The sequence below is a fragment of the Rhopalosiphum maidis genome, chromosome 1 (genome assembly GCF_003676215.2).
Source record: "Rhopalosiphum maidis isolate BTI-1 chromosome 1, ASM367621v3, whole genome shotgun sequence".
In the NCBI taxonomy this organism is placed as follows: Eukaryota; Metazoa; Arthropoda; class Insecta; order Hemiptera; family Aphididae; genus Rhopalosiphum; species Rhopalosiphum maidis.
This window is the reverse complement of record NC_040877.1, coordinates 49,808,099-49,832,618: the sequence shown is the minus strand read 5'-3', so window position 1 is coordinate 49,832,618 and position 24,520 is coordinate 49,808,099. Positions and strand designations below refer to the sequence as shown.

General features: G+C 29.0%; 3 protein-coding genes across 8 annotated transcripts; 2 read left to right on the top strand and 1 right to left on the bottom strand.

Annotated features, from left to right (window-relative positions):
* The first annotated feature begins 35 nt into the window (after positions 1-35).
* Positions 36-1,218, top strand: LOC113555452 (electron transfer flavoprotein beta subunit lysine methyltransferase-like). Its single transcript, XM_026959753.2, has 3 exons — positions 36-520; positions 592-722; positions 782-1,218. The coding sequence occupies exons 1-3, from the start codon at positions 276-278 to the stop codon at positions 1,117-1,119; spliced, it is 714 nt and encodes a 237-aa protein (XP_026815554.1). The 5' UTR covers positions 36-275; the 3' UTR covers positions 1,120-1,218.
* On the bottom strand, positions 1,155-3,813 carry LOC113555436 (splicing factor 45). Its single transcript, XM_026959749.1, has 8 exons — positions 3,568-3,813; positions 3,217-3,342; positions 3,030-3,135; positions 2,871-2,958; positions 2,541-2,808; positions 1,671-1,892; positions 1,402-1,591; positions 1,155-1,343 (listed from the first exon to the last, which is right to left on the bottom strand). The coding sequence occupies exons 1-8, from the start codon at positions 3,676-3,678 to the stop codon at positions 1,246-1,248; spliced, it is 1,209 nt and encodes a 402-aa protein (XP_026815550.1). The 5' UTR covers positions 3,679-3,813; the 3' UTR covers positions 1,155-1,245.
* Positions 3,814-5,443: 1,630 nt separating this feature from the next.
* LOC113550468 (E3 ubiquitin-protein ligase UBR5) lies at positions 5,444-23,054 on the top strand. Of its 6 annotated transcripts, none has more exons than XM_026952309.2 (43): positions 5,444-5,803; positions 7,674-8,021; positions 8,086-8,460; positions 8,522-8,751; positions 8,868-9,055; positions 9,114-9,385; positions 9,458-9,609; positions 9,674-9,928; positions 10,157-10,267; positions 10,328-10,515; positions 10,596-10,713; positions 10,770-10,924; positions 11,001-11,274; positions 11,351-11,461; positions 11,533-11,664; positions 11,792-12,056; positions 12,247-12,659; positions 12,736-12,971; positions 13,796-14,034; positions 14,092-14,213; positions 14,277-14,521; positions 14,589-14,749; positions 14,816-14,993; positions 15,058-15,202; positions 15,415-15,763; positions 15,830-15,924; positions 16,608-16,930; positions 16,988-17,177; positions 17,239-17,507; positions 17,796-18,072; positions 18,172-18,273; positions 19,384-19,503; positions 19,559-19,683; positions 20,252-20,340; positions 20,420-20,636; positions 20,744-20,932; positions 21,009-21,314; positions 21,390-21,594; positions 21,658-21,865; positions 21,944-22,150; positions 22,212-22,359; positions 22,424-22,657; positions 22,725-23,054. In XM_026952309.2, exons 1-43 carry the CDS (start codon positions 5,742-5,744, stop codon positions 22,935-22,937), a joined length of 8,841 nt encoding a protein of 2,946 aa, XP_026808110.1. In that variant the 5' UTR covers positions 5,444-5,741; the 3' UTR covers positions 22,938-23,054. The 6 variants fall into 6 exon arrangements, with proteins under 6 accessions (XP_026808110.1, XP_026808106.1, XP_026808107.1 ...); XM_026952305.2 differs by having other exon boundaries at positions 8,820-9,055; XM_026952306.2 differs by having other exon boundaries at positions 5,445-5,803; positions 8,543-8,751; positions 8,820-9,055; positions 21,655-21,865.
* Positions 23,055-24,520: the final 1,466 nt, after the last annotated feature.

The following is a 24,520-nucleotide window of genomic DNA, read 5'->3' as shown; positions in this document are numbered from 1 at the left end:
TTTTGATTTTATTAATATTTTGAATTTTCGTTTCAAATTCTCTATGAAAGTTTCGAATCTGAAAACGTTTAGATATTTGAAACAATTAGAATTATCTTAAGCATCATTAATTTTAAATTGTGCTACATGCTATGTATAAAAATTCTGATTGGCGATTATACTTTTTTTGATTTACTATTAATACAACATAATATAGTAATGATGATTTAGATAACTTATAATTAAAGAGTCTACTTAAGAGTTTATATGAGATAAATATTTTTTTAATCCATAATATGAGGTACCATAGTATTATAGATTCAATAAAAACAATTTCCAAAAATTATTATACCCTTAGTGAACAAAATTATGCTAAACAAATAAGAAATGCAACTGTGGTGTGTACAAATCACTTGACTCCTGAAATAAAATTGCATTTAATTACTGAAAAATGCCAGCTGTGGCATTCACCCGCAAGTGAATGTCAGTTTGACGACCCATTCTGGGCATTTTATTGGCCTGGTGGCCAAGCTATTTCCAGGTAAAACAAATTATGAAAAATTATATATTTATATTCATATCTTTAACCTAATATTCTTTATTTGGTTTTAGGTTTATACTAGATAACAGCAAGTATGTGTATAACAAAACAATTTTGGATATTGGTAGTGGTAGTGCTGCATGCAGTCTTGCATCAGCTTTAGCAGGTGCCAATAAAGTTACAGCTAATGACATAGATCCTGGTAAAGTCATTCTTTTAATTACATTTTTTCTCATACAATTCATTTTTGGTTCTGAACAGTTGCATGTGTAGCAGCTAAGCTAAATGCTCAGTTAAACAACATCAACATTGATGTCTTGTCCAAAAATATTTTGTTCAATGATTGTTCACAATGGGAAGTTATCATTGTTGGAGATATGTTTTATTCACAAGATATAGCTGATGTACTGTGGAAATGGTTGGATATGTTGTGTAACCAAGGGAAAACTATTCTGATCGGTGATCCGGGTAGACATTGTTTTAAGCCTAAACGTCATTTACAGGAGCGATTAAAAAAACTTGAAGAATACAAATTAACAGAGAATTGTTGTTTGGAAAATCGAGGATTTTCAACTGCATCTGTTTGGATTTTAGAATAAAATTATTAGGTATATTAAAAAAAAAAAAACTAAGCTATTTTATACAGTTAATTTATTGATCAAAATTTGTCCAAATATATTAAAATTATACAATGCAATTATTTATATATTATTAAATAGTTAATTTTAATCGAGAAGCTGATAACTATTTAATTTTTCTGCACTATAAAATCCAGCTTTTACTTGTCTACCACCAAAAAATCTTCCATTTAGGTCTACAACAGCTGTAATATTAAAAAAAATATAATTATTAAAACATAAATATATTTACAATGATATTACCTTTGATTGCTGATTCAATACGTTTAAATTCCACAAATATTCGTACAGCTTCTTCATGATCAACATTTGGAACTTCATATATAACTACTTTGTTGACATCTCCATATTTAGTGTTGCATTCGTCCTTTACTTCAGGTTCAAGATCTTGATCAACCTCACCAGGTCCAACCATATTTCGTAATAGTACTACCTATTTTCATTTAATTAGTCTTTATTTAATAATTTAAGTCTAATTTAAAAATAGTTATAATAAAACTATATAGTATTACCTTAGATTGTTCTTTCATTATTTCTGTGATACTTTGTAGAGGTTTAGGAGGTGGCGGAGCAGGCGCAACAAAATCATCTTGTACCATAGAAGACATAGGTGGTGGAGGTGAAACATTACCACCTGGTTTCTCATGAATAATCCTACCACCTCTTTTACTTGTTTTTTCAACTTGTAAAGCCACTGAAATACCTTGTTCCTTTTTACCCAATCCTTGTCCCTCCTAGGCAATGACCAAAAAAATATTTCCAATAATTTATATTATTTACCTTATAATTTATTATAACAACCAATACTAAAGGTGATTCATAATGCACGAGAACATATAAACAAAAAAAAAATGTTAGATTTATACAATAAATATGACTGGTTAAAATGTAGTTTGAAATTTATAAATTGTTTATTAATAAAAGCAAAGTTTTTGAAATTAACAAATGTGCTTGTTTTTATTGTGCTGCGCCATAGCAAAAATTGCTAAAAACAACTTACCATTCTTAACTCTTAAGGTTATAAAATTAAAGTGCATTATTTTTGGTATCTGTATAAAAATACTGTTTTTATTGACAATACATATAAAAATATTTGTGCAACAGCAACACCTTACGCAAATCCCACGAGCTAACACTGATCAATAATCACCTCTAAGGTATTGGAAAACATACTTGGAATTATAGATATGTTAAATACATTATTCTTGATTGCATGACTGTATGTTGCATAGTGCATTTAATTCATAACTATTGATCAGTGCAGTGCATACAATTTTTAACTCAAATGGCGGAAGGGGGGGAGAAAAAATGGTAAAAAATTTAAGTATACTTGTAGGTATTTGATACTGAATTTTATTTCTTGAAAAATTACATTTTATTACCTTAAAACCATATTTGGCCATTATTTTAGCAGCAACGCCCATGCCCATGCCAATTCCAGAAGACTGTTGCGGTCCAGGTGATGATACAAATGATTCCTGCAATGAAGGAGGTGGAGCAATTGCAGCACCAGGAATTCTACTTATGGGTTTTGGTTCATCTTCTTCACTATCACTATCTTTACGTCCACCAAATCCAGTAAATCCTGTTTTGCGTCTTTCGTCTGTGTTAGGTGTAAAACTAGTTGGCAAATCCATCATATTGTAGCCACTATACCAAAGATAAATTAGAGTTCATATTAATTTTCATCTATAAATAGTTATATAACATACGGATCTCTATTTTTATTTCGCTCTTCTCTACGTTTTCGTCTTTCATCATCTTCCTTTTCTTTTTCTTTATCTCGCATGTCTCTTAAATCTAAATATTATTATATTTAAAATGTATATCACTTATTAACATCCTAGAATAGTTCTATTAATGTTGCTTACCTCTAACTACTCTTTCATAATCATTAGGAATCATAGGATCATATTCATTGCCATCAAAATTCCAGTCCATAGGTGGAAATGACGGACGTTGTGGTTTTTTTCCTTCCTGTTGGTGTTTTTTCATAATAATATATACATTATAACATGGTTATATTTGATAATAAATATTAAATAGTATTTATATTACTCGAGCCATTGGAAAAATTGTAAAGCCAAGCCCAGGATCAAACATGGATTCATCGTCATCTTTTTTCTTTAAATCAATTACTGGTGCTAAAACTGATGTTGATTTACGGGTTGCTTCTCTTCTTGGCTAAATATAAAACATAATTGTCTAGTGAATTAAAAACAAAAATATCTTTGTCTTAAACTATAAATATTAATGTATTGATTTAAAAATAAAAATATAGTCCAAGGAATAATATACTTTAATATACCATATTTGTTTTAAGTTTAAACCGATAAAAAAATAAAATTATTGTAATGCCTTCTATACATTATAGAAGCAGTTAAAATTTGAATTAAGCTATTCACAAACTTGAGTTTGAGCTGCTTTTTTCAACTGCATTTGTGACTGAAAGAGTTTCATGCCCGAAGACCAGCCATCAGATTTTTGTTTAACAACATCGAAATCGTCGTATAAAGACATTATTAACCTGAGTTAGCTAATTTTAAACAAAAAGTTACGTGTTCAATTGAGACTTGAGAACAATTATTTACATAAAAAAACACAAAAGTAAACACTAAACAATAATAATTATACTGTAAAATGTAAATAGTAATAATTCATTATTTAATAATATTGTAAATTGTTGTTATCACGAAATACAGGAGTATGATAAAACAATTTGTTTGTCTTATCATGTACAGAAAAGATAGTACTATCTTAATTCGTATTCTTAATTAAATCTATATATCTATGTGTTTTTTTGTGAATCTTGTGTTTAATTTGTGATAATGAAGTACGATGAATAGGTACTGTCGTCTTTTTTATTTGTTATTTCTCCTCAGTTTCTCATCTACAATTATGGTATTCGTTATATATTTTATTTCATATGAATAAATATGACTTATTAAAACTGTGGGTATCGAATAAGTAATAACAGAATACCGAGAAATGTCTGAAAATTAACAATTTATAAAGATATGCTAGAAAGTTAATTTTTTTAAACTATAATTTAGTTTTCTAATTAACTCAATATCTTAATACCTAATTGGCTTCTTAAAATAGTCATTATGACAACTAATTTTTTTTCGATTTAATTGAAAATAATTTAAAAATCATGTTTATTATATTTATAAAAATATATAATACAGTGTATGTACCTATTTATGATCAATCAAGTTATTAATTAATTAATTAATTATTTGTTTAATTTTGTTGAATACTTAAAATGATTTTAAATAACAAAAAAACAAATAATATATTCTTTGTTTTAATGATAGTGTTGATACAAACGTTTTTATAGTACACTATAGGGTAACTAATGTTAAATGAGAATGACTGAATGAATAGTAAATAGTCATAATTAGTATAGGTAGGCATAATTGTATAAGATGCATTTTTTAACTAAACTGGTGAAATTGTTGCTGTGAACATTGTAGGTTTCGAGTTAACCTTTTCATTAAGTACTTAAATATGAAATGGATGATCGACCATTGTAATGATAGTGATAGATAATCGATATTTTAAGTGTTATTGAAAAACAAATTTATAAACTCGTCAAACATTGCAATTTTTTTTTAGTGTTTAACAAAATAGGTAAATGAAAAAATGAATATCTACACATTCTACTCTAATTAATAATAATAATTAGTAAATTATTTATTATTAATAAATGAACGATTATCAGCTATTTACGATTTACTTAATTTTTAATTTAGTATTTAATGTTGTATAATTATTTTACATCATAGACACATTGTCCACATTTTTTTCATTTTCTTGTTTATATAATTTCATAATAGACATGTAATAAACGATGACACTAGTCTGAATCCTAAATCATCTACTTGGTTTACTCGACGCAAGGTTTGGCTATGTGTACTAGGTAATCATGAATGATACTTTTACGCCGAGGTTACAAACTCACAAAAATGTGTCGTTATATTATATTAATTTATATTTTCTATTTCTAAGCATTTTTGTACTATCAATTAGTAATTACCTTTACCTATCATGTTTATTATGATTATTATGGTCCGTGAGTCGTGACTCCCGGCAGCACACAGCTACACACCGTGTTTCGTTTGATCAAGAAATCGTAGTACCAAACGACGGTGGTAGTGTGGTACTATTGGTAACCATCGGTGACCAGCTGCCGTCGGCATGGTCGTGACTCCCTCCCACCGTGGCACCGCCGCACGGCCATAGTGCCATAGTCGGAGTAGCGAACCATTCGGTCCTATACCCCCTCGTTTTTGTCACCGTCACCATCCTCATCATCATCATCATCATCGTCAAAAATGGCGATAGCATATCTCACTCGTTGAACCGTTTGTGTGCACGACGTTTAGTGGTGTGTTTGTGTGCATAGTGCGTGCAGTTTTTTTCATTTGAGTCGTTTTTTCCGGCTCTATCGTCCCTGCGTGATCCGTCTCGACGGTATTTGTGTTCGCCGCCCCAAATACCGCAGCTAAACGTCCAGACGTTCGTCGGACGGTTCGCGTTGATGTGCGCCGGCAGACATTCTCTGCCTCGCATCGCGTCCAATGTCGTCGTTACAATTCATCGTCCATCCAGCCCCTGGAACGGATGATCAGCTCAACGACAGGTCGGCACATACACTTATTCAATCGTTTTAGTCTGTCTTCGTGTTGTTCTTTGTTAATTGCTGGTGGGACGCGTTCCGCCTCCCCCCGACAGTGTGTTTGTCGGTCGTAAACGTCGTACATATTTTACCTTTTTTTGCGTTTTGCGTCTGTCGGACGATGCGTTTAGGTTTTCCCGTTGGGTGTGATGATGGCGGTGATGCCGATGCTGGTTCACTAAACAGTGTTATTTTATCGATTACGTGAAAAACGGATTTTTTCTTTGATTTCGACGCCCATGTTGTACACTGTAGACAATGGTCATATATCAGATAGGTTTAACCCGGTCAGTTCATTTTAGCAATCAGCAACTGTTGTAATTTTACAAAAGTATTAGCCTGAAAACTACTTTTAATAATATAATTTAGTATTTGGACTACTGTTTTTTAAAAATAATAATGGTTGCTGAGTGTCAATATGAATTAAACAGTACCTAGATTGCAATATGATTCCAGTATCCATCGTCTCATGTCTGTTGCCAATTTAATTTATTAATTTTTTGTCGTTATTTGAACGATTGTACATTTACAACAAATGTCTCTTAGTCGTGTATTGTTATAACAACATTTGCCCACTTACTAATTACGGATAAAACTATTCAACAAACACTATTTTACATTTATATATTATTGTAAATTTATAACGTGCATCTTAATTTTATGGGATAGTATTAAATAGTTTTCCTTTTTAAGAATTATGATTAGGTAGGTACCTAATATTAAATAGGAATTCTATTATAATAAAATAAGAACTAGGTACCTATTTTATTTTGCATATTTTTTTGTTTATTTTTGTGTTAACACACTAATTGTACAGACATTTAGCTATGAAATGGTTATATATAGCTATTCATGTGAGATGGTATATTCGTTATGGTTATATATGGTAAATAAGTATATTTAAAATATCCATAGGTTAAATCATTATGAAAATTTTCGTGTTTATAAATATGCACTTATAAAAACTATGTATATATTATGTATTATATTAGTGGTATTACCCAAAATGAGAGCTGACTACTCCATTTACGTAATGTATTTTTTGATAACATTGTTTCTGCATAATTAATAATTAAATAAGACAGTATACATTTTGTTATAATAATTGTAATTGTATAGTTTTTAATGTTAATAATTTTAATTTTGCCTATATTCCCACTTTCATTGTTAAGTACATTCTTGTTTTTATTTGTGCTAAATTATAGATTTTATTAATTAATTATTAATCAGACGACAATATTGTTAGTTATATTACTATAATTATTAAAGATAGTTATTTATAATAATTATTCTCTAATTTACTCAGTTATTAAAACCAAATTCTGCTCATAATAAGTACCTATCTATTAAATTCTTGTTCTGAGTACCTTTGTGCTAATAGTCCTAGGTAATCGCTAAAATTGTTGACAATAGGGATTTTTTTTTGTGTAGGTATCTAATAATTAATAATGATCGTTAATTAAATTTTAGGTTTTGTTAAGGTATCTACATTTTAAAAATGTCTGCTGTTAAAAATAAACTGTACCTACTTATTAATACAATTGTTAATTGAAGTGCTATTTGTGCTCTATTACTTTTAATAACAAATTTCAAACCATTAAAATAATCAAAAGTACCTACCTATATTTTACCGTTTTAATTAGGTTTAAAATGTTGTGACTAGTATTGCTAATCAGGTTTATATTATAATTTTTATTACTTTTTATGATTTAAAATTGTAATCATGTACTTATTTATTAATTATGAAATAATTTTACCCAATATTATTAAATAGTAGACATCTAATAAATAAATGTACTTATATTTAATTTAAATTTGTTCTATTTGTTTTCAGATTTAAAGAAGTTTCAGAACGTTTAAATAGAAGTATTTTAGGAAATACATCATCTTATCCTGTGCTATCAAATATCAAATCTCCAATCAAACAAATTGTAGTTGGACCATATCATATTGGCTTATTATTTGAAGATGGACGAGTGGCTCGAATTCCATTTACAGTACTTGCAGAAAGATTGGACTTGTCCAGATCTACCGGTGATGCCAATAAGATGCCTTCTAAATCTAGCAGTGGAAATAGTGGAGGTGGTGGTGGTGGAGGTGGTGGAAATTTAAGTTCTGCCACTCGTCATCTAACTCGACGAGCTCGTATAATGAGATCAGGAACATTCCGTGGAACTTCAAGGTAAAATGTTCAAAATTTCTAATATTATGTAGAACTTAGTTTATAATTATAGTAATTTATTTAGGTCATCTGGTAGTGGTGTAATAATGAGCAGTGGTTCATCAAGTGGACGTCCAGTTATGCCAGCTCAATTTGTACCAGAAGAGCTTGTAGCTCAAGCACAAGTTGTGTTGCAAGGTAAAAGTCGAAATTTAATAATACGTGAACTGCAGCGAACAAATTTGGACGTGAATTTGGCTGTCAACAACCTTTTATCACGTGATGACGAAGAAGGTGATGGAGAAATTGAGGAAGTCAATGGACCTGGTGGAGACTCATATGTTCCTGAAGATTTGATGTCTTTATTGGATGGTGGAGGATTTCATTCAGATCATTCTGTTATTATTGATGCTGATGCAATTTTTTCTGAAGATATGTTTTCATATTCTTCATCTAGAAGGTAAATGTGATATATTATATTGCATTTTATTTAGCTTTATAAGTATCTACATGGATTTTAGACCCATGTTGACATTTCGTAGGAATGGTGCTAGAAGATTAGGCGAACGTGATCGTGTAAGCAATAGTGCAAATGATAGTACATCCAGTGATCGTAATTCAGGACCCAGTGATCGAGACAGTTTCACTAGATGGAGAGATCGTCATTGTTATGGACAGCAACAACATCGTCAAAGACAACAACAGTGGCTTGAAGGAGCACTACGTGATTCAGCATGGGATAAAGATACAGGTAAATTATAATAAAGGAAATATAAGTTTAATGATCTATTATTATGCTTTGAATTGTATTTTTTATAGACTCTAAAAAAAAGGACTCTAACGTTGGACCTTATGAATTTTCCGCAGACTCTAAGAAAAAGGATAGTAACACTGGCAATCCTTTGTGGTTGTCCAATGATGCAGAATATTGGCCAGAACCAAATGTAAAATTTATACAAATTGCCGCAATCCACTCAGAATTAATTGCCTTGTCTGCTGGAGGACAACTTTATCAATGGAAATGGGAAGATGCTGATCCTTACAAGACCTTAGATGTAGGTAAAACTTATGATCTATTTAACATTTTTATTCATGTAATATATTTTTTTTCAGAACAATGTACATCATCCAAAGACTAATGCTCTTGGTTTAACAAATGAAAAAGTAGTTCTCCTTTCTGGTACTATTATACGAGTTTCTGTAGTAACTGAATCTAATAAAGTAGCTACATGGATGGATGAAAGTCTTACTCATGCTGCCACTGCTTCTAAACTTGAACATCCAGCTCAGCTTTATTCTGAATTTGTTGTTGATCATGTAATTTCTATCCATACTTGTCCACTGTATACTTTAGCACGTTTGGAAAGTGGAGCACTTTATTGGTGGTATGTATTAATTTTACTATTAATTTTATGGATCATTTGGTGAAATTTAAAATACAATTATTTCAATCACAGGGGAGTATTACCATTTAATCAGAGACGTAAAATATGGGATAAATATCGTACTAAAGCTAGAAAACAAAAAACTAATAATTTAAATTCTGATATTATTGTTGGAAGTCAAGTTTGTATGAAAAACAGTCCACTTTATCAGCCAGGAGCTATTGGTATTTATACATTTCTAAATGTTAAAAACATTATTGTGTTATTAATATTAATATTTATTTATAGGCATAACTTTATATGGTGGCGAACCTAAAATAGGTCAATTATTAAATTCTGCCTGGACATATGCTGATGTTTGCAGATTTCAAATTTTGACACCACCTCAGATATTTCAGTCTCAAAATATTAATAGTAGTTCCTCTAAATCATGCTCACCTATTGAAAAAAGTAAAGAGACTGCTGATAGAATTGACATGCCACCACCTCCTTCTCCAGCATCGAGCACTTGCAGTGAAACAGGAAGCACTATTCAAAGCTCAAGTAAGTAAATTAACCTTTTGATTGATATGTATTATAAACAAAACCTGCCTTTTGATGATTATTTTTGATATATATTTATATAATATATATTATTAATTAATTAAAGGCAGATTTGCATGTATAGAATATGAAAAAATTTAAAAAAAAACAATCAAACCTTATCAAAGAGTGTTTTTGAAAAATTATTGATTTATTAAAAATTTGAAGTTAACGTATGATAATTTTCAGAGCGAACCAAAAGAGTGACATTGAAGGGTCTTGAAGATGATAAAAATATTGAAGAGGATTGGCCATTAAAAGATGTTGTATTTGTTGAAGACCAAAAGAGTTTGCCTATTGGTAATTTCCATAGCAAAAATAATTTATGTACATTGGTTATTATACATTGCATTTTTATAGGTCGTGTTGTTCATGTGGATGGTTCATATGCTGCAGTTAAATTCCCATGTGTTTCAAAAGATATTATAACTGGAATATTTCCTAAAGATAAAGATCCAAATACGTCTGCAAATGATGATGTAGTGACAAACATCATAAAGATGTTAGACCAAAATGAAGTTAGATTAATGAAAAAAGATGACCTACAGGTAATTATAAAAAACATTGATTATTATATTACTTAAATTTTTGACTCTTTTTAATATTTATACAATTAATTTATACTTAGGTTTGTAAAGTGGCTGTTGCAAGTAAAGTACCAGACTGTTTTCAGAGAACACCTAGAAGAATAAATATACCAACTGATAACGGAAATCAAATCCTAACTTTAACTATTGATGGTCAAGGTATATTAATTTATTGACGTTATTTTTTTTCATATACAACTGTATTTTATTTTAAGGTGTACATGCTATTGTAAAAAATGGTTCAAAAATCAGTTACATCAAATTTAATGTAACTAGTGGAAAAATAGAGCAAGATAGTCCTTTTCCGGTTGATGCTAGTGCTTTAATAGGACTGAATCCTGATAATATGCAGATTATTTGTACTGCAGAAGTAATTTTCTATTTACTATCATAATTTATAACTTGAAAGTAAATTGTAATTTTAATTTATTATATTTTCATTATAGAGCAAAGATAATATATGTATTTTACGTGATGGTAATCGAACTATATATCCGCTTGCAAAGGACAGTACTGATTCAATGAGAGAGCCACAATGGTTAGATTTGGGACCTGTACGGTGTATGGGTATTGGTTCATATACAGTTACTTCACCTCACGTAAAAGCAGTTGCTGCCATCATAGTATTGGATGTAGAACAACAAATTCTCATGTCCCGAATATTAAAACCCAATCTTGAGTCTGTTAAATTGTTGATACAACAGTTATCACTTGAAATTGGTATTAATTATATTTTATTATTCAATTTTATGTCATCTAGGTATATTTAATGAAAATATTTTTTTGCATTTTATAGATAATGGTGTCCTCTTATCACAAATTTTAGCAGAGCGATGCGATGGTAATCGTAATCTTTTACATGCTTGTGTTTCAGTCTGTGCTCCTATTTCAAATAAAGAATTAGAAGGTATTAAAAATATGTCATTTTTAATTAATAGTAAGTATTTATCTAATGTGTATGTTTTAATATATTTCTAGAAGGAGATAATGTATCAAATCAACCAAATTCCAATGTAGACACTTTGAATGTAATTCAAAAGGCATTTGGGGTACGATCAACATTTAGCTTACGAGAAATGATGAGACGAGCTTCAGCTGCTGTAAGATCAAGTAAGTTAATGTATGGTTAGTGTATTAAGTTTTCCTCTGTTAACATATGGGAAAATATAAAAATATAGTTACTTAGATTTATACATGTATTCAATTGATAATTATGACTGATTTGACTAATCATTAGGTACTACTAATAATTCATCTGACTCTGAGCCAATGGAAATGAATGATGAGGCACCACCTCCAGGCACTGTTCCTGAACCATGGCAAGAACCAGTTAATGCAACTACTCAATCAACTCCAGTTTTACAAAATGAAGAAGAAACAATTCAACCTACGCCACCAATTAATCCAAATACTGAAAGAAGAAACAACGCATTGGCTATTTTACGACTACTGTGTGAATCATCTGTATTTTCACCTCATCTATTAGATCTACTAACCGCTAAGTATGTTAATATTAGTTGTCTTTAAAATTTGGTACATATACTTTTATTTTTGTTGTATTATTTATACATTAATTTTTTTTTTAATCTGCTCAATGATAAATGCTTATAACTTTTTTTCTTTAGCCGATCAATTCTTTTATTTTATTTTTCATAAAAATTCTAAATTTAATTTCTTATTTTAATTGTTTAGAGATGCTCAAGGATTAACACCATTTATGTTGGCGGTGACTGTTAGAGCTTATCCTGCTGCTATTATTTTACTTGATACTATCCATCGTGTGGTTTCCAAAGTAGTATTACCACCTAATATATTTGAAATGCAAGGCACTTCAACTACCGAACAAGAGCATGCAATTAAAAATGTGATGAGTGCTTGGAGATCTTCAGTTGCTGGAACAGGATCCAATCCTACCAGTAGTAACAAAGTACCTTCAGAAATAGCTCCTCAACCAGTACCTTTGTTTAAGAATTCGCCTGTTGGTAACTTTGAATTACCACCTTATTGGTCATTATCATCATCTGGATTGCCACAGTCACAACCACCACCTCCACCACCACCGCCTCCGCCATCACAACAACAACAGTCAAATGATTTTTCTAAAGGTTAGTTTTATTTAAAAATATTAGTATTACTATTAGTTTTCCTAATTTTATTTATTGAAATACATTTTTATTATAGGATATTTTCCTCTTCCACCACCTCCACCACCTTTATCAATTTATAAGACACATATTTGGTATACTGAGAGATCATTTTATCGTGAAAGTGATAGTGAGAAAATTCTTAAAGCAAAGGAAGTTTTAGCTTCTATGGTGTACCCTGCTGGCTCAAATCCAGATTACAGTCCATTGCACGTTATTTGTTGCAATGATACTTGCAGTTTTACTTGGACTGGAGCTGAACATATTAATCAGGTAATATATTTTATATGAGCTATTTTTTAAAGTATTGTGCTCGCATTTTGTCATATTTTGAATAATTAATAAAAATTAGTTTATGCATGGATTCCTCACACATTTGTTACTATTGATATTCTTAAGTATGTTTTTTTTCATATGCCAAAAATTATGTCTAAGTAGTTATCTTACTTGAAATATATAGAATGGACTATATTGACTTCATGATATGAGTATTAACTGTATACATAATGCTTAGGTCTCATGTCCCTGGCAAATATATTTTTTCTAGTGTTGTTGTCCCTTTGTTATTTTTTTTACATGTGTAATAATATTTTTTTATTTTTTCCATTAACTTCATTACAATTAACTATCTATAGTGAGTATTGTCATTCATATGTAGGAGTCTATTTAGACATAGTATACTCAAAGTAATGGTGACAAGTTCAGTTTAAATCAGAAACAAAATATCCCCAAGTTGTATAATACTTCTTATTATAATTTTGATTATAATATGTTGTAAAATTATTTCAAATCAATTATTATTGACTTTGAAAACATCTATTTGTTTTCATATTTTCTAAAAAAAAATAATAAATTCATGTTGGAAAACATATTAATTTTATTTTGTTAATATGGACAATGATATATTATTGAACAAAAAGATATTCTATGTAGTAACAAGTAGCTGTTTTTAAGTATATCTTAAGTTTTGATAAATAATGTGTTCATGTCTTAATTACTAATGATGATGTAGATTGATGGGTAATCATTAATCATAATTATGAGTAAACTTTAAATATTAATAAAATAAATTATTTATGTGTATAATTTTGTACCAGGATATATTTGAATGCCGTACATGCGGTTTAACTGGATCATTATGCTGCTGCACAGAATGTGCTCGGGTTTGTCATCGAGGCCATGACTGTAAATTGAAAAGAACATCTCCTACTGCATATTGTGATTGTTGGGAAAAATGTCGCTGTAAAGCTTTAGTGCAAGGTCATCAAGCATCGAGATCACAGCTACTAAACAGATTAATTAATGAAACTGATTTAGTAACCCATTATAATTCAAGGTATTATTATAAAATGTTATCTGATTACAACTATTTAACATTTTTTTAATTTTTCAGAGGAGAAAGTATATTATTGTTTTTGGTACAAACAGTTGGCCGACAATCAAATGAACAACGTCAATACAGCAGATCATCGAGACAACGAGCTGCTTCTCGTAAAACACCATCTTCTGATATTGGTAATATTTTAACCTAGTTGTTGTATCATTAAAGAAATGTTTTTAATGTTTTTATTATTATAGAAATGGATATGCCAGACCATGATTTAGAACCACCCCGATTTAGTCGTAAAGCATTAGAAAGATTACTAAATGATTGGCCTGCGGTAAAAGCAATGATAATGTCAGGAGTAAAAAATGATTCTGAATCTAAATTAACAACTGACCAACCGTATTTAAAAAACCAGTCTGGTACTACATTCTTGGACAAATTTATGCACTGTTTACTTTTTAAATGTAATGCTGAAGTAATAACTAACTCATTTTTAGTAAGTTAATATAATTAATTTATTATTTTAAAAGGATAATACATTAAAAATATTTTAATATATTTAGATGGTTGATGCTTTGGTGACAACAATTGTTAAAGAACTGCATAATCCATTAAGTAATTCAGCTGAAGTTAACTCAATAGCACGTCGTTTTATTAGATCTGTAATACGTGTATTTGTTGTTTATAGTGTTGAATTAGCCCCTCAAAATAATAAGCGACGAATGTAAGTGTTTAATGGTTAATGAGTGTAAACATTTTTAATTTTTAATTTTATGTTTGTTTAAATTAGGCTTGGAAATTTATCTTCTCCATTTGCTAGAGCAAGACGAATTTTCCAATCAATGATGAAATTATCAGTAGAAGAATTATGTGAAACAGCTGAAAGCTTAATTGCGCCTGTTCGTCTTGGTGTCGCAAGACCTACTGCTCCATTTACTTTGTCTACTAATTCCAATCCAGATATACAAGTATGTATTATCGCAATATAATATATTTAGAAAGAATAAATAATAATAATTACATATATTTTAGAGTTATGAAGAAATATTTTTTGTAGAGCCAATGGCTCCAAATAACATGAACTTATCTGATCAAATAGAAGGTGCTAATGTTCACAGACAATCTCAAAATGATCAACCTCCAATTGATATAGAATTAGAAGATGAAATGGCAGACAGTAAATTTTTTATTAACTAAATTTTGAATTTAAATGTAGTTGTATGCGGTATATCAGTTTTCAATCAATTAGTGTCTTCTACATAATTTTATATATCAAAATGTCTTAAAAAAAAATCTATATATCTGAAAATTGGCTGAGTTTCTTAAAAAATTAAATATTTAGTTATAACATACTATAAGTATTAAACTATTAATAATTATTTTTTTCAGATAACGATGGTGAAGGTAGTGATCCCGAAGATGTTATGGGGAGTGTTCTTGAAAGTCATGTTCGTTTAGGACCAAATAGTATTTCTGATTCTAATCAACAAGGTCCAGTTGACCCAGAATCTGATACAGAAGATATGTTAGTTGAAACAGATTCAGATTCTGATCAAAGTAATCAAGATGGTGGTGGTCAAAGAAGTGTCCAGACAGGAGCTACTGCTGGATCAGATACTGACGATGAATCAGGAGAGTCTACTCAACAAGAAGACGGGGAAGAATCTGAAGCTGGAGAAACTGATGAATTGGATGCTGAAGAATTTCTCGTGTCTGAAGATCAATTAGAAAGAAGAGCGTTAGTTTTAATTATAATAATACAATTATACAATTTTAACATTAAATTTCATTTAATATTTTGCAGTACATCTTCTGGACAAGGACATAGAACAAATTTAGCACCACAATCTATGCAATGGGCAATTAGAAATCGCGATACTGCCACACGAACTGCAACAGGTAAATATTTATATTGTTATTAAAAGTATAAGATGCTAACCAATTATCCAATTATTATTATTATTTATTTATATTATAAATTATTTAAATACTATATTTACATATCAATTTCTTTTGTTTTAGAACGTGTTTATTGATTTTTTTTTTTAATTTAGTTTTTTTCAATCCTTGATAAAATATAATTGTATAATTGAATTTTTAAATTCTTCGTAATTCTTGTTCTTAGATAAGAAAAAAATACTCATTTTGTAATGTTAATATTTTCATTAATATTTTGTATATTAATATCAGTAGCAGGCTAAATAATTTTCAGACCTGAAGTAAACTACTTATTGACCCATTCATCTACAGCTTTTAATCTATGTATATTTTTTATTTTACTTAATTGTATAAACATTTTTATTACAAAATTTGTATAAGATTAAATCAATTGTCCACTCACCTATTTTGTTCTTGAAGTAATTTCCTCTGAAACGCTTTGGCACACTACTAACTAACATAGTATATTAGAGTATATAAGCTGATAAAAGGTTTTAAATTGAAATAGTAATGCATGGTTTTTTCAGTGATATATTTCTATATAATGTTAAAATTGTTAATAAGTAATGTATTATAATATCTTGCATTTTATTTCAAATATTTTTATTTAAGTGTCAATTAATAAGAACATTTTTATTTAATAGGGTTTAGAGTTGCTTCTGGAAATTCACTAGTATTCATAGATCCTACATCATTGAGGCGATCTGCTGTAGCTGCAGTTAGTAATAGTACGAATAATTCTGGTAATGGAGGCAATAATGCAGCAGCAGCCGCTGCAGCAGCAGTTGCATCTGCTGCAGCTGGTCTTAATGATTCAATCACAATGGCTACTACTGCTTCAAGTTTAGCTAGAGCATTTGCAGTTGTCATACGTCAAATTGCTGATTTATTAGTTACATCTATAAATGATCCACCATCATTACCAATACCAGTGCGCATATCAATACAAGATACTTGTAGTTTACAGGTAATATTTAAAATAGGTTCTCTTTTAAATTATTATTCAAATATACATTTTATTTAGATAATAATTGAAAAGTCACTTAAACCTACTTGGGATTGGTTAATGGCAATCATGGATTCAACTGAAGCTCAACTTAGGTTTGGTGCCTCACTTACTCAATCATCTGATCCACAACATCCAAGACATCCTTTACATTCAACAACTACAGCTAATACTACAAATACAATGCCTAGTACATCGTCTGGAATAGGTAATGTTTTAAGAATTTAAGTATGGTATTATGTAATAATTTATCTATTTTTATTTTTTAGGTGCAACTAGTAGTAATAATAATCAGGCAGTTGAACCCCGACGTGAATTTATATCATATTGTTTATCTCTAATGCGTGCTCACAGTAATGAGCATGGAGATTCTTTACCAGTTTTGGATGTTTCTTCGTTAAAACATGTTGCTTATGTTTTGGATGCTTTAGTGTATTATATGAGGGCTGACACAGCTGCTGTTAATTGTCAATCAATAAATACACCTATACTTTTAGCAGATCCATTAGATCCTGAACCCTGGGTTATAGATCAGCAAGTAAGTTTTACAGCATGTAATTATGTGTATATAATATATTAATTATATAGATGTTTTATCTTAAAATATAAAATATTCTCTGGTATATATAATTGTAAATATTTTATGTTAAATTGATAAACCTAATTAATCTTCCATGTGTGATAAATTCTTAGTGATCATTTTTATTATTTATATTATAAGTTTTTAAGCTTATTTATAGTCAACTCTTATGATATAACTTGGTATTCATTACTGTTATTAGCTCTGTGGAACTAGGTTTTAATTATTTATACTTTTATTTATTAGGACGAAAATGACAATGAAGAAAATGACGAAGAAATTAATACTACTGTACCATCGATCAGCCAAACATCTAGTCCAAGATTTGTAGACATGGATTCTGGAACTAGAGGTCGACGACATGCATTTTTCCAAAGATCAGATTCTACTTTATGTTTAGGATGTCCTCCACCAGATCCTTTTGAAACACCTATGACTCAAGCTATGCCGTTAGCTGATCAACCACATTTACTACAACCAAATGCACGTAAAGAAGATATGTTTGGTTCTCCAAAACTTTCAAGTATGTAATTGTTTTTAATTTAATGATGAATAAATAAGTCATAAGTTATATTGGTGAAGAAAAAATATTTATTATTTAAATACATGATCCATTTTGTAGCACCTTTAGATGGATCAGTGGAAGGTCTGCCATCAAGGCTTAGTTTATCCAGTCGTAGCGATAATGGAAGTGAACAGTTACCCAAAGAACATGAAAGAAAAAGTTGGTAGAATAGAGTAGATTTTGATTTTATTGTGTAACCCAGAATTCAGTTATTTTTGGTAAATGTATTGATAGAATTTGGTTGTCTTTAAATATTGTTTATCCTTACAGTTTCAATATCGCATAATATAATAAATGAAAAGGTATAATAATATTAATTTAATATCTTAAAATAATATCTTATTTTTTTTTTTTTTTTGTTAAACTTAAACATTAATCTATTAAGTAATAATATGATATATAATGACCAAAACATAAAAAAATATTTTGTAATTTATTGTTAAATAATGTTAAAATAATTATATTATAAAATTAAAAATAATATTTACAGTTATATTTTTTTAATGTAACATAAAATACTAGGGGTATGAATTAAAACTGAAAAATTTTAACTTAAACTTAATTATCAACGATAATTGTTTCTGTGGTTACATGATATAATTAATTTAATAATTAGAAATAACAGTATTTTTAAAATAATTTAATGGAATGCATGTTTACATGTAGAAAAGAAAAACTAAAACAATTGTATTTAAAAATATTAACATGTCGATGTCCGCTGACATATTCATATTCTTTCTAATGTTGGAGCTACAAATTTCATTGTATTTAAATCTAAAAGAATTAAGTAATTACTCCTTCCTGTTACTACTAATGAGAAATAATACTTTTTTAAAATTTTTCACCTATGTATCATATGCATTTAATATGTTTTTATTGGCGGCAGATAAAAACATTTTACTGCGGACTTCTTTGTGTTAAGAACTTATACATCTAGACATGCTTTCATCTTGTTATAACTAATTTAAAACATTATTATAGTCAAATTATATTATAATTTACTTATATATAAATATATATTTTTTATATATTTATTTATGTAATTATTATCTTTTCAATTATACATATTATGTAGTAACGATATAGTTATTAATGTTTTAAACATTTTAGAAATGTTTATTGTAATTATTAATTTCATATCATAAATAATATTTTTTTTACTTTAGTTCATTGTAGATCTTAAAATTTATTTTTATAGCAAGATGATTGCTTGAGTGTCTATTCCCTTGAAGGACTTAGAATTATTGATATTTATAATTTAAATTTTAGGACAAGATACTGAACCAGAAGATCTTTCTATTCGTGCAAATGTGGCTGAAAAGTTTAATGAAATGACTGAATTCTTTGGCCTAGGTGATGAATCAGATACTTCACAACCAATCCCTGAATGTAAGTAGAATACAAAATAATCATTTAAAAATCTAATAATCAATATTAATTACAGCTGAAATGACCAAAAGAGATCGAGACTTAATAATTGTACCAACAAGTACTTTCTCTGATACTACATCACCTATGCTGAAAAGTGTAATTGTTAGAGCTCCTTCTGGTGGAACTCCATCTACTTCTGTAAGTTGTTTTAAAATATATATTAAATAGCTAAAACTTCAAAAAATTTTTAATATATTTAAATATTTAATTTCTATTAAATTTTATCTTTTTAATATTATTATTAAAGTATTTTGTAGATAGGTAGATTTTTTCTCAATTGAATTTGATAATAATCTTAGACAATAAAGTTTTAATTTAAATAATATGTCCAGCACTGTTATATGATATTTTAAGTACATTTATATCATAGTATTTAATAAAATAATATTCTTAAAATGAAATTTAGAAGAATTAAATTAAACCGCCAAATAAAAAAATAAATAATACATATTAATACATATAATACATATTTTTGTATACTAATACATATTCTTATTTAATCTCATTCCAAATATGCCTATTATTATTATTATTTCTTTAATATTAGTTTTTCATTTTATTAATAATTAGAAGTACTTATATGTTTTTGTAATTAATTGATAGATAAATCTTTAATTTCTGTATCTTATCTGTTATTTGATTTAGTTATAGAAAAAGAAATGTATCAGATTTGTTTTATTAAATTTTTTTGTTTATTTAAATATAGTCAAGTTCAGCACAAGTAAAACCAAATCCCGATGTGGACGATAGCCATAATTCATATTCAAACAATGATATTGTTAAACCAATGAATAAGTATGTTAAAAATAATTAATTATTTTTTGTTTAGCAAATTATATGCAATTTCATTATTAATTTCTGTTTTCATTTTAAGGGGTAGTCGTTTAGGAGAGAGTGTATCCCATGACTTATTGTTAGGTCGCTGGCGTTTAACATTAGACCTTTTTGGTCGTGTGTTTATGGAAGATGTAGGCTTGGAACCTGGATCTGTTGTTTCTGAACTTGGAGGTTTCCCAGTTAAAGAAGCAAAGTTCCGTAGAGATATGGAAAAGTTAAGAAATCAACAAAATAGAGATCTAACATTATCAAAAGTATGTTTCTTAGTCAATCTTTTTACAATGTTTTAAATAATTATATTGTGTTATTAATATTACTTAGTTATATGTGTTATTAACTTAAATAAATTAAATTCAAACAGTTGGAACGTGATCGTAATCAATTGATTCTCATGACCTTCAAAGAATTAAACAATCAGTATAATTCTTATCACCGTAGAACATCTAGTAGTCATCCCTGTCTAGCAGTTAATAGAGTGAAAGTAACATTTAAGGATGAACCTGGAGAAGGATCAGGTGTTGCTAGATCATTCTATACTGCCCTAGCTGAGGTAAATATAAATACATTTATTTTTATTTTTAAACATAATATTATAAGTTAATTATTGATTTGTATTTTTTGGTCAGGCTCTTCTATCAAGTGAAAAATTGCCAAACCTTGAATCAGTCCAAGTTGGTGGTAGATACTCTCAATACACTGTTCTTCAACGTTTAAGAAATCGTGAGCGCACTGAAGCTCCCCGAATACGACATCCTGGTCCATTATCACCACGAGTGCCATCAAGACGGTCTGAGCGTAATGACCGCGAACAACGTCGAACACTCTCTGTTGATGCACGTTCATTTGTTCCTAATTCTGGATCATCCGATGCTAATCCTAATTCTCATCTAACTCCACACCAGCAACAACTTGGTGAACGCCTGTATCCAAAGGTGATTTTTTTAGTTAAAAATAATTTTTGGTTTTAATAAAAGTGTAAAAATATAATGTTTCAATTTCTATGGTAGGTTGTTCAAATTAGACCAAGTTTAGCCAGCAAAATTACAGGAATGCTTTTAGAGTTATCACCTGCTCAATTACTAACATTATTAGCATCTGAAGAAGCTTTGAGAATGCGTGTGAATGAAGCTATTGCATTGCTAATGCAAACTGTTGAAATGTCATCACTTGTTGATGTGACTCATCCATTACCGCCTGCTGATAGTCTTCTTGGTATTTTCATCTTGATTTAAATTAATGTATAAAATTATTCATAAATTGTTTTATTTATAGAAGACGTTGATTTGTTCTTAAGTCTTTCCGAACAACATGGTTCTAAACCTGCTCCACCAGCAAAAGAAAATATTGCAGAAGAAAATGTAACAGAAGAAAACTTGGATGATAACACACCATTATTTTATTGTCCTGGTAAACAAGGATTTTATTCACCACGTCAAGGAAAAGCTTCTTATGAACGCTTGAATGCATTCAGAAATACTGGAAGGTAAATTTTGTTCTTAAGTTATATTTATTCATTATAAATTAAATTGTTTAGCTAATTAAATATGTGAATGTTATTTAGATTGATTGGACTGTGTCTTCTACAAAATGAATTATGCCCAATGTATTTTAATCGACACGTTCTTAAAGTGATACTTGGTAGATCTATAAGATTCCACGATTTAGCATTTTTCGATCCAGTTATGTATGAAAGTCTCAGGCAACTTGTGCTAGATGCTGAATCTAAAGATAAAGAATCATTATTCTCAACTTTAGATTTAAACTTTAGGTATAATTTATTTTTAATCTAATAAAAATTGTATACATATTTATAATATTTAATATTTTAGCATTGATCTGAGCCAAGAAGAAGGTGGTGGAAGTGTAGAATTAGTTAGTTGTGGTGTTGATATTGAAGTGACGCCCAACAATGTTTATGATTATGTAAGAAGATATGCTGAGTTTAGAATGTTTAAAACTCAACAAAAAGCCTTCTTTGTAAGTTAAAAATAACAAATCAAATGATAAATAGTTATGATATTTATACATAATATTTTTCTAGGCATTGAGATCTGGAGTATTTGATGTAATTCCCGAAAGTTCATTAGATGGTTTAACTGCTGAAGATTTAAGATTATTGTTAAATGGAGTTGGTGATATTAATGTACCTTTACTAATTTCATACACGAGTTTCAACGATGAGTCTGGTCTTGCCACTAGTGATCGTCAAATAAAATTTAAGCGTTGGTTATGGTCTATTGTTGATAAAATGACTCCATCTGAAAGACAAGACTTGGTATATAAAAAAATATCATAATATTAACTAAGAATTTTATTTATTAACACGTGTTACAAATTTTCAGGTATACTTCTGGACTGGATCACCAGCTCTACCAGCATCAGAAGAAGGATTCCAGCCAATGCCTAGCGTCACCATGCGTCCTGCTGATGATTCACACTTGCCAACTGCAAACACATGTATATCTAGATTGTATATACCACTTTACAGCAGTCGTACTATACTCAGGCACAAACTTTTAATTGCCATAAAAACTAAGCATTTTGGATTTGTTTAAATTTGTGGTTTGTTATTTTAAATATATGTCAGAGAAAACCTACTAAAACAAAATAATAATAATAATGTTTTTGACAAGTTTAAAAATCCTGTTTTATTTATTTTTATTTTTATTTTCAGTTCCAAACATGTTTATTTTCGTAATCATAATTTTCTATTTTTTCTTTATATATATATTTGTACTTAAAAATATGTATCTGTGACTTCGAAAAAAAAAAATATTATTAAGTGGTATAAACCACATTGAAATTATTATATTTCTCATTTTAGCTATAAAATAATTGTGCAGTAACTACTCATGTGATGTATTGAATTATCTATAATTTTTATATTTTTCTATAATTACTTATACAAAAATATGAAGAAATTATTATGTAATACCATGATTTTGTTATTGTTAGTGCTTTATATACATAATAAACTTTATGCTTTAAACATGTATTTTAATGGGAATCTGTTGTTTTTATTTAAATTTCCTTAATTTTCCTTCAACTATTTAACAACATAAAAGTTTGTTTAAATTAAATTGTTTATTTAATGGACCATATTGTGTGTTATTCATACACACAATTATTCATATGCAAAGTAATTTATTTAATGACAATAGAAAAAAAATTCAATTTTGGTGTGCCCGTTTTTTAAGATATACCACATCCACAAATGGTTCTTTCAGTGAAAAGTGCATGCATCCACATCCTACTTAAATTTTAAGGATATATATATTGTAAAAAAAAAATCAAATCAAAAAAAACACTAGCCATTGCTATTTGGTGCCTTGGTCCTGGAAAAAATTATCAAATATAAAATACGAGTTATATGACGTTATGATCTACACTACTGGTTAGATATACATATTTCGGTCTTGGCATGGTTATAGTAGCTATTTTTTCTGATATTGTGTAGTGCACATTTTATAAAAAAATGTGTTTCTTGTGTTAAAGGTATGGTTGCAGATAGTCATATAGTCATAGGCGTAGCAAGGGGGAGGAGGGGTATTGGGATATTGTTAGAATGACCCTTTGGACTTTGAATGTTTTGATATATAAGTTATTATTTAACTTAATGTACCTATTTATAATTAAATATACCTAGTATCTATAAACACTATATAATATTGCTATTATTTAAAGTATGAATGCTATATAGTTTGGAGAATTAAAATATAAAAAATAATTAAATGTTCACAAGTTATTTGTATTTTATGATGAATATTTTCAAATGTACACTGGTTAGGGGATGTGGGGGCTTATGATCGTACTATAAAGGTGGTGCACATTTGCAATTTCGTAGTTCACAAAGTGTGCCGTAGTACACACACAAATAAACACTGGGCCTGTGATGTATAAAGTAAGTATGTAAGTATAAGTACTTCACTGTTCACTGGCAAATCGGCGTCTGTGTGCTCTGACTGCTCCGCCCTGTGAACTAATTCAACCGGAACCGACAATTCGTCTGTGACATCTCCGTGCACTTTTTATATTTTCGAACGTGATTATTCAAACATTTCAAATTGCTCCGTACACTTTCCTCGTGTATTATCCGTCGGAACGATTGGAAATTTTCGTCAAAATCGGTCGAGTAGTT

Coding starts and splice junctions, on each gene's coding strand:
- LOC113555452 (XM_026959753.2), top strand. CDS start 276: ATGAGGTACCATAGTATTATAGATTCAATAAAAACAATTTCCAAAAAT. Junction 521..591: donor GGTGGCCAAGCTATTTCCAG/GTAAAACAAATT, acceptor ATTTGGTTTTAG/GTTTATACTAGATAACAGCA. Junction 723..781: donor AGCTAATGACATAGATCCTG/GTAAAGTCATTC, acceptor GGTTCTGAACAG/TTGCATGTGTAGCAGCTAAG.
- LOC113555436 (XM_026959749.1), bottom strand. CDS start 3,678: ATGTCTTTATACGACGATTTCGATGTTGTTAAACAAAAATCTGATGGC. Junction 2,959..3,029: donor TTATGAAAGAGTAGTTAGAG/GTAAGCAACATT, acceptor AATAATATTTAG/ATTTAAGAGACATGCGAGAT. Junction 1,893..2,540: donor TGGCCAAATATGGTTTTAAG/GTAATAAAATGT, acceptor GTCATTGCCTAG/GAGGGACAAGGATTGGGTAA.
- LOC113550468 (XM_026952304.2), top strand. CDS start 5,742: ATGTCGTCGTTACAATTCATCGTCCATCCAGCCCCTGGAACGGATGAT. Junction 14,994..15,057: donor ATTCCAATCCAGATATACAA/GTATGTATTATC, acceptor CATATATTTTAG/AGTTATGAAGAAATATTTTT. Junction 15,203..15,414: donor AGAAGATGAAATGGCAGACA/GTAAATTTTTTA, acceptor TATTTTTTTCAG/ATAACGATGGTGAAGGTAGT.